This window comes from Gavia stellata, chromosome 1 (genome assembly GCF_030936135.1).
Source record: "Gavia stellata isolate bGavSte3 chromosome 1, bGavSte3.hap2, whole genome shotgun sequence".
Classification (NCBI taxonomy): Eukaryota; Metazoa; Chordata; class Aves; order Gaviiformes; family Gaviidae; genus Gavia; species Gavia stellata.
In genome coordinates this window covers 15,830,164-15,847,260 of record NC_082594.1, presented here as the reverse complement: position 1 = coordinate 15,847,260, position 17,097 = coordinate 15,830,164, and the positions used below count along the sequence as shown (strand labels likewise).

Genomic DNA, 17,097 nt, shown 5'->3' with positions numbered 1-17,097 from the left:
TGCTCCAGACGGGCAGTTCACCTGCAGTTTCCTTTGGACGGAGGCCATGCTTTTTCCCCAGGCCACCTCGCAGACTGCAGAGCTCAGCTGCTGTGGTGCTAGGGTTGTTTTTTTGACGTTTCCGATATGTTTGTTCTCACTGGAAAAGTGGTTTCTTTTCCGTCTTTTTCTCATGTTCAAAAAGAAGTAGATTATTTTTAGTTCATATTTCTACTTTTGAACTTGCATTTGGGCACTAAGTCAACACGGAGTTCTACTTCAAAACATGGATGTCTCAGAAATGACAGGCAAGAAAGAGAGAACTGAGTGACAATGGTTCTGCAAGCCCTGCGTAAATTGCAATGCATCACATTCAGAAAAGGATATAGGAACCGAAAGTAGGACTTCTGGCAAATTGGGGAACTTGGAATCTCAGCTCAAATCCCTGTCATCTTCCATCTGACTTCGGAGACATGTATCAAAAAGTTCCTCTGAAGACCCCCGCACTCCCAAGGTGCCTGTAGTTCTCTAGGGCAGCTGCTGCCATTTCTTTTTTAGTTGTGAAAATGCCCTTGCTTGATAGGCTATGCAGACCAGGATATATCATCTGGGGTGCTCTAGTGACACCTTTACATTGTGGTGTGGGGGTTGCCTGGGGCAAGTATGGGAGAACAAGGGGATGCAGCCATAAATCTGTGATTACACCGGCCAGGTTAACAGCACAGGTGATGGTCCTGCAACCACGCTGGGATATCAGGTTCAAAAGAAGAGATAAATGAGTCATTTGTATAATCAGCTATGTCACTAAAATTATCAGAGACAAGATGGGCTAGAGGGCAGGATTCATCCCTGACATACTGAGGTCCTGCATGGGTGCCACACTGAGAAAACTGAGGGGCAGTTTCTGGAGGTCTTTTATCACGTGCTACAAAGAATTAGAAATTGTTGTCCCTCACAAAGAGCCAGCTCCCTTCAGCAACTCTGAGAAATTAGTTGATTTTTATCCAGGTGACTGACTGTAGATTTAGATACTTGTAAGTTTAAAATACTGGTCCAGTTTAGGAATGAAGAAAAAAAAATACTGTCCAATAATATGATTGCGAAATCAGGGGTTTTCGGGCAAGGTAAACTGTCATGTGTTAACTTGCTTCTAAAACCAAATTTGTTTTCTGTGTTTCTGTGGGAAATTGGAGGATGTTATAAACTGAGTCATGCAGTTATTGACTTTAGCAAGCACACAACTGATATAAATAGAGAAACACTGGTGAGCCTTGGACAGAAGAAGAGATTGAGAGGTCTTCTAGCAGGGGCTGATAGGACAAGGAGGCAAAGATGAAGACAAAGATTCTTCTTCTCCTTGGGTTACTGTATGTTGCACGTTCTTGTGCTTTCCCAGTGGTTCCAGAAAAGGAAAAAGAAGATGTGCAATTTGCTAAGGTAAGGACTGCAGACAACACTTAAGAAATAATTTATTGAGAAAATGAATGTAATGATGTATTAGTGATGTAGAATATATTATTAACAACTCTCTGCATTTAGAAAGAAACGTGTGTGTTCTAAACTGTTGCTTTTTCTTCCCCATCAGAAATACCTGGAAAATTTTTATGATTTTAAAGAAGAGAAAAATTCTCTCTTTAAATCAAAGAACCTCAATCTCATGGCTGACAAAATCCGAGAAATGCAGTCATTCTTTGGGCTAGAGGTGACTGGGGAGCTGAATCGTAAGACGCTGAACATGATGAAGCAGCCCAGATGTGGAATACCAGACATCCATTCATACAGCACCTTCCCGCAGAGTCCTAGATGGAAAAAAGAAGATGTGACATATCGGTAACATATATTACAGAATGTTTCTCTGTACACCGGCGAGAAGCTTTGTGAATGCTAGGGAGAAGTAATGCCAATGGGTTCTTTACTATTTATGCCTGTATTTCTCCGTATAAAAGCCCCATTCAAGATGAAAGGGCCACAAATGTGGGGACTATTCATATCCTTTGCTTTAGGCTTCCAAACAGTGATGGAAATACCAAAATAGGAGTTTACATTCGTTAGTTAACAGCCTACTAAATAATATACTCAGTGGATAGAAGGGATACAACTGAGAATATATATGTGAGGATTTCTGAAAGATGTGAAAAAAAACTGTAAAAACTTCCTCTGTTACGTAAGCAAATAGTTTGAAAATAAACAACTCGAGACACATAAATAATAATAACCAATGATTAAAATATTTGATCTTGATACTATGTGCCCCAGCCACATGTGAGCTGGTTGCTTTTAATTCCTTTCTCCTTATTCCACAGGATTTTGAACTACACTCCAGATATGCTACAAGCTGATGTAGAGGAAGCAATTGCAAAAGCCTTTCAGCTCTGGAGCAGTGTCACCCCTTTGAGATTCACCAGACTCTACAGTGGTCAAGCAGATATAATGATCTCCTTTGCATCTGGATGTAAGAGAACCCCCTTGCTTGGGAATAAGTGTTTGTCACTTTTTCTTACCGAGATAATGAAAAGCATCACTTTTTTTTCCCCTTTTTCTTTAGTTCATGGTGACTTCTATTCCTTTGATGGTCCAGGAGGAACTCTGGCTCATGCCTACCCCCCCAGCAGTGGGATAGGAGGAGATGCTCACTTTGACGAAGATGAAAACTGGACCAAATTTACTACCTACAATGGTAGGTAACCATAAATACTGTATTGCCTGTTTGTTATTAGACAGAGTTGTCTTGAAAACACTGTAAAGTCACAGATCCCATGGCAGTAGTTTCAGTATTTACTGAGATGTAAAACGTCCGTGCAATTTAGTAAAATAATTCTGCATATTTTTGATCCGGGCTGCAGTCATGACAGTCCCCTGAAGTTAATGCACAGACTGCAATTGCAGCTCCAGTGAAGGAAATGAGATTAGCATGAAACAGCAATATTGGGTAATCATGACATTGTAAGACAGGGAATTTTCACCCTCAGGTAATGGCCTTAAAAGTTGTAATATTGAGCTCTCAATTTTTTTTTTTTTTTTTTTAATGATTTAAAGTGATGGAAAACTTTAACTTCTGAAAAGGAGAAAAAAAATCTTGAGTTTGTTGGTAAATATAATAGTGAAGTGTTCTGATTTCCAGCAATGTCAAGGGATGATAGCCCACATGTTACTGGTCTTTGTGAAGTAGTTACCAGGTGAATTCCATGTCATTTATGATTCTCAAAATCTGACCAGATGACTAAACTGTTCTCATCCACTTTTCAGTCATTATTAACATTAAAGAAACTTTGATTCTTTGATGGCAGGAAAATTTTTGCAACATGAGCAAAAACTGTCCCCAGATTGGTTTCCCTGTGAGAAATCAAGGTTTATAATTGGAAACTCTTTTTTCTCTAGGATGCCAGAGAACCTCTTACTTGGGACTTAGTTATATTTTGCTGGTTTATTAAAACTACAAACAATATATTAAGTTTGAGAGGATGGCATATGTATCCCACTGTCATGGAAGAAAATGTGTTTAGTGTTTGCTCTTTGTGCTGGATTTTTTTTTTTTTTAGGATACAACTTATTTCTTGTTGCTGCTCATGAGTTGGGCCACTCACTAGGTCTTGGTCATTCCAATGTCTTCGGTGCTTTGATGTATCCTATATATACGGCCAGGGATACAAGGGACTACAGCCTTCCTCGGGATGATATTGATGGCATTCAGGCCCTCTATGGTAAGCAGGAAGCATCACTTTTTTGTTACCCAACAGCTAAAAAGTACTAAACTTTCTACTGCAGGAAAGATACTGAGGTTTAATTTCCTGATATTATTTTGGGCAAACCTCTTGGTTTCTTTGTGGCTAAGAGTCTACATCTGCAAAATGGAATCTGTGGGCTGTGTCCATGTCAGAAAGTCAAAAAGTCCAAGAGCCTTTCTCCAAAGAACGGGGAGGAACAGCCCATGTCTGTAGTATTAGAAGACTATAAAGGGATAAGCAAGGAAGAAGAGGTGGTGGGGGAGCCCTGTATGTTAGGGAGTGTTTTGATGGTCTAGAGCTTAATGATGATAATGATAGGGTTGAGTGTTTGTGGGCAAGAATCAGGAGGAAGGCCAACAAGGCAGATATCATCGTGGGAGTCTGTTATAGACCACCCAACCAGAATGAAGAGGCAGATGAAATATTCTATAGGCACCTGAGAGAAGTCTCATAATTGCTAGCCCTTGTTCTTGTGGGGGACTTCAACTTAGCAGATGTCTGCTGGAAATACAATACAGCAGAGGAAACAGTCTAGAAGGCTCCTGGAGTGTGTGGAAGGTAACTTCCTGACACAGCTGGTGAGTGAGCCAACTAGGGAAGGCACTCCGTTGGACCTGTTGTTTGCAAACAGAGAACGACTTGTGGGTGATGTGATGGTTGGAGGCTGTCTTGGGCATGGCAATCAAGAAATGATAGAGTTTTCAATTCTTGAAGATGTAAGGAGGTGGGTCAGCAGAACTTCTACCTTGAACTTCTGGAGGGCAGACTTTGGCCTGTTTAGGAGCCTGGTTGACAGAGCCCCTTGGGAGGCAGTCCTGAAGGGCAAAGGAGTCCAGGAAGGCTGGACATTCTTCAAGAAGGAAATCTTAAAAGCATAGGAGCAGGCTGTCCCCATGTGCCAGAATATGAGCTGGCAGGGAAGAAGACCAGCCTGGCTGAACAGAGAGCTTTGGCTGGAACTCAAGAAAAAAAGGAGAGTTTATGACCTTTGGAAGAAGGAGCAGGCAACTCAGGAGGACTACAAGGATGTCATGAGGTTATGCAGGGAGAAAATTAGAAGGGCCAAAGCCCAACTAGAACTTAACATGGCCTCTGCCAAAAAAGACAACAAAAAATGTTTCTATAAATACATTAACAACAAAAGGAGGGCTAAGGAGAATCTCCATCCTTTATTGGATGTAGGGGGGAAACATAGTGACAAAGGATGAGGAAAAGGCTGAGGTACTTAATGCCTTCTTTGCCTCAGTCTTTAATAGTAAGACCAGTTGTTCTCTGGGTACCCAGCCCCCTGAGCTGGAAGGCAGGGATGGGGAACGGAATGAAGCCCCCACAATCCAAGGGGAAATGGTTAGTGACCTGCTATACCACTTAGACACACACAAGTCTAAGGGGCCGGATGGGATCCACCCAAGGGTACTGAGAGAGCTGGCGGAAGTGCTCACCAAGCCTCTTTCAATCATTTATCAGCAGTCCTGGCTAATCAGGGAGGTCCCAGTTGACTGGAGGTTAGCAAATGTGACGCCCATCTACAAGAAGGGCTGCAAGGAGGATCTGGGGAACTACAGGCCTGTCAGCCCGACCTTGTCAGCTGGGGAAGATTATGGAGCAGATCATCTTGAGTGCCATCACGCAGCACATACAGGACAAGCAGGCAATCAGGCCCAGCCAGCATGGGTTTATGAAAGGCAGGTCCTGCTTGACCAACCTGATCTCCTTCTATGACAAAGTGACCTGCTTAGTGGATGAGGGAAAGGCTGTGGATATAGTCTACCTGGACTTTAGTAAAGCCTTTGACACTGTTTCCCACAGCATTCTCCTGGAGAAACTGCCTGCTCATGGCTTGGATGGGTGTACTCTTCGCTGGGTAAAAAAACTGGCTGGATGGCCGAGCCCAGAGAGTTGTAGTGAATGGGGTTAAATCCAGTTGGTGGCTGGTCACAAGTGATGTTCCCCAGGGCTCAGTATTGGGGCTAGTTTTGTTTAATATATTTATCGATGATCTGGATAAGGGGATTGAGTGCATTCTCGGCAAGTTTGCAGACAACACCAAGTTGGGTGGGACTGTTGATCTGCTCGAGGGTAGGAAGGCTCTGCAGAGGGATCTGGACAGGCTGGATCGATGGGCCAAGGGTGATTGTATGAGGTTCAACAAGGCCAAGGGCCGGGTCCTGCACTTGGGTCACAACAACCCCATGCAACGCTACAGGCTTGGGGACGAGTGGCTGGAAAGCTGCCCCACAGAAAAGGACCTGGGGGTGTTGATTGACAGCCGGCTGAATATGAGCCAGCAGTGTGCCCAGGTGGCCAAGAAGGCCAACGGCATCCTGGCCTGTATCAGAAATAGTGTGGTCAGCAGGAGTAGGGAAGAGATCGTGCCCCTGTACTTGGCGCTGGTGAGGCCGCACCTCGAATCCTGTGTTCAGTTTTGGGCCCCTCACTACAAGAAGGACATTGAGGTGCTGGAGTGTGTCCAGAGAAGGGCGACGAAGCTGGTGAGGGGTCTGGAGCACAAGTCTTATGAGGGGCAGTTGAGAGAGCTGGGGTTGTTTAGCCTGAAGAAAAGGGGGCTCAGGAGAGACTTTATCGCTCTCTACAACTACCTGAAAGGAGGTTGCAGAAAGGTGGGTGTCAGTCTCTTCTCCCAAGTGACTAGTGATAGGACAAGAGGAAATGGCCTCAAGTTACACCAGAGGAGGTTTAGATTGGATATTAGAAAAAATTTTTTCACTGAAAGGGTTATTGGGCATTGGAACAGGCTGCCCAGGGAGGTGGCCGATTCACCATCCCTGGAGATATTCAGAAGACATGTGGATGTGGTGCTTAGGGACATGGTTTAGTGGTGGACTTGGCAGGGTTAGATTAGTGGTTGGACTTGATGATCTTAAAGGTCTTTTCCAACCTTAATGATTCTATGATTCTATTAAACTCTCTTACCTTCCACAAAAGGGTGGTCACATGTACCACTGCCCTTTGGAAATGGTGTTTGCTCTATATTAACTCCTGAGCACATACAGTTTGAGAGACCAACAGCTTATCAAGGCAAAACAATGCCAGAGACTATTTTAACAGTGAGCAACACAGATATCCAAGTTAAGTTGCCCAGGAACGTTCCCTGGCATTAATTCACTAGCTGAGTTTTAACCTTAAACCTGTGCATTTGGCTCCATATGGTACATCCTGAAGCTCTGCAACATGAAACACTCTAATTCACCTTCCAATTCCACACTTATCTATTTCCCAAAGGACCCCCCAGGGAATCTCCTGCACTTCCAACAGAAGCTATTCCCCCACAAGAACCAACTGAAATGACACCTGCAGAAGCACCAACTGAAATGTCACCCCGGGAAGAACCAACAGAAACAACACCCTCCAAAACACCCACAAGACCAGATGACTGTGACCCCGATTTGACTTTTGATGCTATCACCACTCTCCGTGGGGAAATACTGTTCTTCAAAGGCAGGTAAGTGCTTTCATTTCTAGCAATACCTTTTTGAGAGGCTCACAAAGACAAAGCATAAAGTTCAGTTCAAGGAATTTACAAAGGAAGATATTTCTTTCTGAAAGTATTAAGGAAACTTTGCAAAATTTTACTAGCCCAGCAGGGCTGGGTGAGTAACATGGTTTACTGACAGGTGAGTAAAATGTTTTAAGACATCAACCATCATCACCCATGTCTGTTAAAATTGTGCAAGGCTGAATAATCCCAGCGTCACTCCTCAGCCTGCAGCTGCTTCACATGCAGCACCATCCTTGTCACACCATCCCACATGTGGGGCAGGGAGCTGTGGAAAATGTCAGTTGTGACTTTTGGTGGCACTCTGACCTTGGAGGCCACACTGGACCAGTGCCCAGTACTGTCTGTAGGAAGCCCCCACTGTTACAGATGTTCACTTTTGGGGCATGCTCTGACACTGGGCACTGTAGCAGGCTATTGGCTGGGCATGTCCACCCTGGCAAGGGAGAACAGCATGTCAGGCCCAAGGTGTCACCCACTTCTTGGGTTGGTCATTGCGTTTTGATTGAACAAGCTTCCTTCAATGATGCAGGTCTGATTTCCCTGCTAGAACACATGATGAACAACCATAACTTAAAAACTTAATAGTTTTGAGGGAAAAGGAGGAAAGAACAGTTTCTTGTTAAATTGGGTTTTAACATGTTTCCCAAGAATGTTTAATGAACATTTGTAACCAAATTGAAATTAAGAACGCAGCTGTGCTTACCTGCATGGGACATAGTGAAGACAAAACTTCAATTGTCAGCAGTAGCACAGACATCACATGTTGTCTTGGGCAAGCTATCAGGGTGTCAGCGAAGAGGTGTACAGGGTCACCAACTCTAGGTGCATCTGCCTGAGTTGAGGGTTTGGACAAGATGACCTCCGGAGGTCCCTTTCAACCTCAACCATTCTGTGACCTCAGAACAACCAGTAGTAAAGCACAAATGTCTACGAGAGAGCAGGGCAAAGTGAAGCACTGCATCCCAAAAGGGGTGATATCTCTGTCTCATAGGGAGGACTGGCTCCAGCACCCAGACAGTAGGATTTAAAGCACATTTCTGTGCTACTGATCTCCTAGTGAAACTCGAACAATGAAACACTGCTGTTTTTATTTCTATCATCAGCTATGTCTGGCGCAAAAGTCCATATTTCTCAGGCATTGAGCATGACACCATCTCCTCGTTCTGGCCGTCACTGGCAGCTGGTTTTGATGCTGCTTATGAGATTGACAAGAAGGATCAAGTAATATTTTTTAAAGGTATTTCTCTTACATTTCCATCAGTCCTTTTTATCAATGAATAAAGTTATAGTAGTACTGCTAGCTTGTACATACTTCTGTATGTTATGTAATAATAATGGAAGTAATATAATAATAATAAAAAGTATTCTTAATATTTAAATCCATTTTCATTTTCAAAATGCTGTTACTGTCATGAACTGACCTTGCTTCACAACAGACCTGTACAATACAATATTACACTTCTTTTGTCAGTGAGAGAGAAGATCATAGCTGAGATAGATAAAATTGATTGCTTACATTAAGCTATTTAAATACATTTTTAAAGATGCCAAACATCTAGAAAATATGTTGAGTTTTAGCTATTGAGCATATAACACACCAACGACTATAAAAAGTGGAAAATCCGACTGCTCTGAAATATTCAAACTTATGTGTGCCCTAGAGGGTCATGTTCTCAGCTAGACATCTGTGCTATTCATTGTGCATTTACTACACAGAAAGCTCCGGGACTTTGATGAAAGGGAGCTCAGCCTCCTCAGGAATCCCTGCTAACTTTTTCTGGTTTTCCTGCAGACAACCAGTACTGGGCTGTGAGTGGCTACAGTATAGAGCCAGGCTTCCCCCAGCCTATTCAGAACCTGGGCTTCCCCACAAGTGTTGAGAAAATCGATGCAGCTGTTCATGATCAAAATACCAAGAAAACCTATTTCTTTGTAGGCAACAAGTACTGGAGGTAAGGGTCGTTCCTCTTTTGAACAGCATATAAACAAAATAGCTTTTAAAATGTCAAGTTATATTAGAATTTGTACAGTAAGTTCATGGCCTCTTGTTGTCAGCCTTCTCAGCCAGTATAAAGCTGAAACTCAGAGGCAATTACTTATGTCTTTTCTTAGAACAAAGTCGGCAACACCTGAGATAAAGAATATATCCATTTACTGTCACCAGTCTGTGATTAACAGATGCAAGCAAATGAGCTTTGTTTACCCATTAAGCATTATTACATTAAATTAGGATAAAAAGATAATGTGAGCAGACTTTGTCATCATGTCACATATTCATTCAGTAGCTATTAAGGGGCAGAAGTGCTCTCTGAAATTTGTAAATGACAAATCTATCAAGAAAACTATGAAGTTATGAAATATTTACTTTCTAAGAAACAGTTCAGCTAAGCAGTAATGTTAACCCTAAAAATTAATCTCTAATATTATCTTGAAAGAGTATTATTACACCAGAAGTTTACATTCCATACATGGGGTCACTTCATAGATTAGATGCTGTAAAATTAAACTATTCAGTTTGAATAATTATTTAAGTTTATTACTCGGTGTAAGCCCCATCCAGCCTTATTATCAGTCTCAGGGAATGGCAGTGAACTATTTAGTCTGATTTTCTGAAAATAGCCTTGCATATGCCACTAAAGATGTGAATATTCACACAGCCATTATTTATAGAGATCACAGATGCTCACAGTTACTGGATTTTCAGCTGAGAGTAGGCTTATTTAGTAAAAATTCCACCTGGTTTCAACATTGAACATCACATGCTTGTTTCTTGTTTTCATGCCATTTCTTTATTTAGTTTCAATGAAAATACCCAATCAATGGAAAGGGGATATCCAAGAAAAATAGCAGCTGACTTCCAAGGAATTGGCCACACAGTTGATGCTGCCCTTCAGAAAAATGGTAAATAAATTAAAATGTAACTAAAAACAAAACAAAAGACCACCAACCAAAGCCAAAAAAGCATATGTTTCAAATACATATATATATATAAAATGTTTGTTCTATTTTTTTTTAAATCACTCAAGAAAATAGCAAGTGCATATCAATATGTATACAAAAAGGAAATATTAATTTGCCAATATTTTGTCCTTCCAATTCTAGGACATTTCTACTTTTTCCATGAATCAAACCAATATGAGGTTGACATCAAGAACAAGAAACTCATCCGTACAATGAAGAGCAACAGCTGGTTTAATTGCTAAAAATATTAAGTGACAGTACCAGAATTTTTTTTTCATGTTCCTTGGTTATAAACGATATCATTCAGCTGTTACTGTGCATTTGAGACTGAAATGATGGCCTTTGATAAACCTAATTTAAAACCTTAAAAATGTAAAACTTAATGTACAGGTTTAATTTATTTTGTTTCCCAACTATTTATTAATCAAGCTGGTTTTGAGTAATAAAGTATTTTGCTCAAGTATAGCAGCGTTCTTGTGTTCTGGTTCAGTCTGCTGGAGACAAGGCAACTGATATAACTACGCACAAGCCTGAACAGCACCAGGACCCCACTGCTATTTTTAGCTGGGCTCAGTGTCCACAGCAGGGAAGTTAAAGAGAAGCAGAAGTAGGTGGACATTTTCGACAGGCAATAAGAAATTACCTGGGGGCCAGAGGAGGGAAACGAAGACACTCAGGAACAATGCGGGGGAGGTGGAATAGGTAGGAGGAGATCCTATGGGATGGTGTGGGAAGGGCTGTGGAGAGACTGGTGGCTGTTGCCTCACCTGCCATGACCCCACAGCATGGGGACAGAGTGGTCAGGGCAGGGATAGGGACGGGTGCCTGCTGGTAGATGGGGAACATGGCAATGGGCTGAGAGGACCCATGCTCCAGTGCTGCTGTGGGTGGTTCTGGTGGGCAGAGTTGTTGGTGCAGCAGGACATGGGTGACCGGTGAGAAGGGTAGGTGTCCAGTTTGGGGATGGAGGCAGCATGCAGACAGGGTGGGAAGTGATGGAGATATGGTCACAGGGTCCAAGGGAGTCAGGGAATTACCCATGCTGATCTGTGACCATGTGCCATGGGAATGGAGTGAGGGCTGACGGTCCAGCTCGCAATGCTGGACAAGAAACCTCTGACAAGAATCACTTCTCAGAGCAAACAAGTCAATGTGATAAGAAAAAACCCCAGGATTTTCATGTAACTGCCACAGACGAATCCTCCAGAGGAAGAGTGGTGAGACACAGACAAAAGCACATGTGCTTCCTCCGTCCATCTTGTTTGGGTCCCCCTCACAGGGCAATACCTCAGTGACTTAAACACCCCTTGGGCTCTAAGAAAGCGTGGCTGAAGTCCATCCTCTCCTTGAAGGGATTTGATCCCATCTCTCACAACACTGCTCTGATGATGTGATTGTACAAGGAAGCTGACGTCTCCTCGCTATTCCTCTTTCTCTAGCAGAATTGGCAAAGGCAGCAAGAGGGGATGGGAATGGCTGACAAGGACAGTCTTCCAGTTACCACAGCTCAAACCCTCTTAGGCAGAGGTGAAATTTGCTCCCAGTCTTCTGCACAGGGCAGATCCCTCGGACATCTGGCTCAGCGTTGCCACAAAAGCAGTGGTGCACCATGGTGAAGTCACGGACTCACAAGTGGGTGAGCTCACCTGGCGGCAGTCCAGGCAGGGCAGAGGCACAGGAAAACTGGTGTTGCCTCAGCATCTCCCAGTGTCTTTCTCAATAGCTTGCGCTGTGTACACAGCCTGTCCAGAAGAAACTTCAGTCCAAGGGTTAGCTGCCTCCAGGGTTAGGCAGGGTGCTTGTGAGTACTGCTTGTATATAAATAATGGCGTTAACTCCCTTTCATTTTAAAGGTGCCTACACACTTTGATAACCTAACTAGATACCTGCTTGTATGTGAAGGCTACCTTCAGAAATCAGGCCTTTAGGCTCTGGTTGTTGTCTGAGACGTGAAAGTGGTTAAGGAGAAACCAAATCGAACATTTCAGCAACGGTGAAGCAGAACATTGATGATGTCTTAAACTCTAGCAATGAAAGAACATTACTTCTGGTTTAGGAAAAGCAATGAAATTCCTGGTAAATGGTATAATAATATGTAATTCAGACGGCTTGGGAAACAGGAGTGCTGGAGCTGCCTGACTATGCTTAGTGGGCAAGAGAAGATTTCTTGTAACTATGATTCTGTTATAACTCATAAATGATTGCTGGAATTGAAGGCCTCTTGGATACCAGCAGAGGAAATTTGTCCATAAATATAATTTCAAGCACTCATCCTCCATGAATAGAACTTTCCCTGGAGTCTGAGATCAGGCATGCAAAAATAGAGACACACAAAAACGCAGTTATGTCTGATACTCTTGAGTGCACAACTGTTGTCCCAGACCCAGTCTCTTGCACCTGAAAACTCAGGCAAAAATGTCTTAATGACTTCACTGACAGTTTAACAGGGCCCTTACGGAGTATTAGCCATGTGAGCTTGTAACGGTACGTACTAACACAAAAATGTCAGGCACACAAGCAAAAAGATTCTGGGGAGCGTCTGATCTCCTGGCACTTCAGTCACATATACCGGGCACTTCTAAATGCTACGGCAAAGCAATGGGCTCCGACCTGGACATCCGACAGTTCAGTTACAAGGACTCACTCTGCAGCTGGAAGACTGGTTTAGTCCCACTGGCAGCAGCTGTCATATGTTGCTTTCTAGGAAGGAGAACGAGTGTGTTACACAGAAGTCTTTGGAGATGTTGTGACAAGGGTCTTCTGCATTTCCACCTCCTGGCCTGATTTTCAAGACGGTTGCTGTGGTTGCAGAGGAAATTTGGAAATATATGTATAATGCTGTTGTTCTCTGTGCCTGGGATTTAAGATCATCCTGGGCAGGTTTTGTGTACAAAGCAAGACTCCACTCACAGGGACAGACAGCACTGCCACAAGCAAGGAGAAAATGAAGAATTAATCTGCCAGGAGGCCCTGAACACTCAGCACTGGAGAGCAAGGGTGACCTGTGTGCAAGCTGACTGGGACAAGAGGGACCCTGGCAGTGAATCAGCATTACCGTGCTGGAGAAGGATGACTGTTATACAAAAGCCGGACGTAGGTCACACACTCGTCTTCATCAGCAATATGATATTCCTGAGGCTATGTTTGTGCAGCCAGGTCTGAGGGTTTGCAGCACAGCCAGGAAGGAGGTGCTGAAGGCTCTGAGTGAAGCACCGCTCATCGGCAGCACAGGCTGAAGCTGCAGTTTTGCAGCTCAGAGGCTCCCAGGTTTTGACCAGGGGTCCTGCACTGCTACCAGAGTCCAGCCTGGCCAGGACGCTGAAGGTGCATAAGGCAGCGGAGTGGGGCGTTTTCAAGCTCTGCGTAATTAAGCCCTTGCCCTTTGCAGAACAAACCAACTTAATCACATCCTCTTGAGGCTCTACGAGATGTCCTTTCACTTTTCTTTTCTCTATACTGCAGTATGCATTAGTTTTTAAATGTAAATTGTCCATTAGCAATAACCTTGCCAAAAAAGGAGCAAATTTTAACACTTCTTATCAGTGTTACATGTCCTTGGTACAGCTAGCAGGGGCTGAGGCTATGGGAATGCATCCAAGGCAGAAGATTGACTCTGGAAAAGGGAAAGATAAGGGCAATCTTAAGAGATTATCCAGGCACTTTTAAAGGTTGAAAGAGGGAAAACATAGCGATTTTCACACTCACCTCTTTAAGCCAAAACAAGAGACTGTCATTATATGTTGCACTACTTCTGGATGAAGTCACCTCAAAGGACGACATCAAAGATCTCTGTAGTTACAGAATTTTCTTCATAAAGCATATTCTAGGTGATTGAAAAATGCTTGAGGAGGTGATTGATCTGTTGAGGGCAATGGTGAATAGTATCAAGAAAAGTGATAAAGGGTTGACAGAGTAGAAAAGGATGTATTTGAGAAGGCTCCTAATCAGAAAACTGTATAAATTTCATCAATAGCTTCCTAAATGGTTTTGATGGCCTCTAATGGCCCTTTCATTAGAGAGAAAGCTGAGTGAGGAAAATTTACCAAGTCCTACAGGCTGGAAAGTTACTTTTTTCCTCTAGAACCATGGAGACACTGTACACATAGAGACACTGTGTGAGAAGAGAAAAAAGTTGGAAAGCTATAGTGGGTCTGTAAGTACCAGAAGCTATTTCTGCAGGGTGGTATTGTGGGTGTGTAAGCTTCACAGGAGAACTCTGCACCCAATTTTTAGATTAATCTCACCCACTCATTTAGGGTGACCTAACATAACTGTGTGAGTAGAGCCATTATCAAAAGCTCCCTCAGGGGATCGCTTCCCCTTGGCTCAGCTGCCCCCGTTCTGGGTCTTTCCCTGAGCCTGTCCATCTGCTTCCAGGTCCAGGGAGGGGACCTCTGCCCTAATGCAAATGTCTCAGTTAGGTGTCTGCTCTCAGGGTAGGAATTCAGTCCTCAGTGACGAGACAACCCCTGCAGAGTCCCACCAGCCTTGCCATGGTCTGGCCCCGTTTCAGCTGCCCAGACCTAGCAGTCCCCCATTTCCCGCTGTGGATGGCCACAAGACATGCTGTGCTCTGGGGGATCCTTCTGGTACCAACACAGTGCCCTTCAGCAGGAAACAATTTCAGCAAATATCTCAAGTGTACAATGTATTTATAACCTCTTCTTTCACAGCTCTATATCCTGCCAGCTCTGTGGAAGGGGGATTATTACTCTGCACATGCAACATCCCACCTGTCCTGCAGTGCTGCAGGTGTACCCTAAATCCTGTGTCAGCCCCATGCAGAAGCTCAGATACAGAAGGCTGTCTCCAATGGCTGTAGACTTCAGGAATCCAAGGAATCCAAATCCTTCAGGATTCCAAGGACCTTCACTGTCACCTCTGCTTTGTCCTCACTTGTGGCAGTGCGTGGAGGCTGTGATGGGGCATGGTGCAAAAGTGGACCCAATGCTAGAATACACCTGATGTTGTGTCTCAGCAGTCTCACCAACAGCAGACATGGAGAACAGAGAACCCTCTCCTCTGAAGGGGAAAGCCGTCAAAGAGTTTGATCCAGAAAACCTCAGTGCTTTTTAAAACCTTATAATAAGGATAACAGAAGGAGACTGAAATATGAAGTAACTGGGCAATTCTCTGAAAACAGTGGAAACTGCTGAATAAAAGTGGCATGCAAACACCTTGGCTCAATTTTCATAATGAGTTTAGCTATGCTGAGAAAAGTGTTTTCATTTCCTTGCAGGACTTCCATGTTTTCCTGCAGACAAAAGGAAGTTTCATCCAGGTGAGAACTGTATCAAAGAAAAAACATGTAAACAAAGAGCTACTTCAGCAAGCAGGGAGTTTCAGTATTAAGCTTCTAATTTTGAAGGATTCTATCAAAGGGAGGGGTGATGGCACTATAATAATATCCAAAAGTACATGCTCCTGTACAGACTACTATCAAAAAACCTAGGATTTTTTTTTCTACTTGTAGTCTACAGTTCTGCAACCTTCTGTGAATGTTTTTCCCTTTAAGTACTTCAACAACCCATTTGAAATCAATAGGAACTTTGAATGGAAAACATTAAAGAGATGTGCTTCAAGTTTTTTTGAGAGTAAAACTACATTTTAATGACTAAAAGGTTAATGGGTTTATTAAAAAGAACTACAGGTCTATTAGCTTCTTATTAATCATATTTCCATGTTGCAAAACCCGCACAAGGGTGGAACCAGACAAAAGACAGCACTAATCTTTTTTATGATAAAACCATTGTTTCGCATGTGTTCTGTTGCTAACTAGAAATTGTGAGAATCAGTGAGTCAGCGATTGGAAAGCTTCTTAAAGTAAACATGTACTACATAAAGGTGGAGCCAGTGTGTGGCAGACCACAAAGAAGACTTTTCTAAAGGCAAGTGAAAATGAGAATGGAGAACCTCCCATTTCTCCTGTTGTTACGTGCAGCACTTTCTTGTGCCTTTCCTGCAGAAACAAGGCAGAAGAAAGAAGGCGGCATGCAGCTCATCCATGTAAGGAGGGTAGACCTCTGGGGAGGAGATCTTTAGCAACTGTTGAGCATCCATTACAGTCTCTGGAACTAGTATATAGTAGCTGAGGAGCTAGTTCTGCAAACTCTAGTAGAATGAACAACATGATTGAGTATTTCTCAGAATAAAGGGGGCTGCATTCTGTACCGTGATGACAAAGGCTTCTTTAACCCTGACTCATTCTTGTTTGTTTTTTTTTCATAGAGAACAAGTAAAATTAATGATGCATTCACTTACGTGTTGATTCTACAAATAATTAAAATAATTGATTGTTGATTCCACATATAAATAAAACACCTGAGTCAGTCTACGTTTGATTTGCAGTTGGATGGAAATGTGGTTATTTATGTGATTTCTGGTGCTATGAGACATAACTCTTCATAAAATAAGGATATTATTTTGTCTGAATTATTACTCTCAAAAAATGTGGGGAAAATGAGATACTACTGCTGAAATTTTGTATTCAGTCATATATTTCAAACAGTTTCTGCACTGCCTGCTCTAAAGGACTTTGCATAGCCCTAGAGCACAGGGTAAGTGGAGGGTACATTACCAGAAAATAATCAATTTATTAGACAAATGCTAATTCTGAACGTATTCTGAGTAAACTGCAAAACATTTATAGTGATAATATAATGCAAAAAACTGTCATTAAGAGAAAATATTCATACAGACTGTAACAAACTCTGTTACCCATGTTCCCAAGGAGCAGAAAGAAAAGTAGTAAAGGTACATGTCTGAGGTGGTGTTAGTATAATTTTTTATGAGCTTCAAAAGTAAGCACCATTGACTGTCCTAAAATGCTTTTTTTTTCATTACAAGTACATGGAAAATTACTATGGCTTTAAGGAGGATGGGGAATTTTTCATTTGGAAAAGTCATAGTCCT

At 42.8% G+C, this 17,097-nt stretch overlaps 1 protein-coding gene across 1 annotated transcript; it reads left to right on the top strand.

Annotated features, from left to right (window-relative positions):
- Positions 1-1,311: 1,311 nt before the first annotated feature.
- On the top strand, positions 1,312-10,427 carry LOC104261779 (interstitial collagenase-like). The gene is made up of 10 exons (XM_059823319.1): positions 1,312-1,416; positions 1,565-1,809; positions 2,283-2,431; positions 2,525-2,656; positions 3,519-3,680; positions 6,948-7,167; positions 8,328-8,461; positions 9,017-9,176; positions 10,022-10,125; positions 10,327-10,427. The coding sequence occupies exons 1-10, from the start codon at positions 1,312-1,314 to the stop codon at positions 10,425-10,427; spliced, it is 1,512 nt and encodes a 503-aa protein (XP_059679302.1).
- Positions 10,428-17,097: the final 6,670 nt, after the last annotated feature.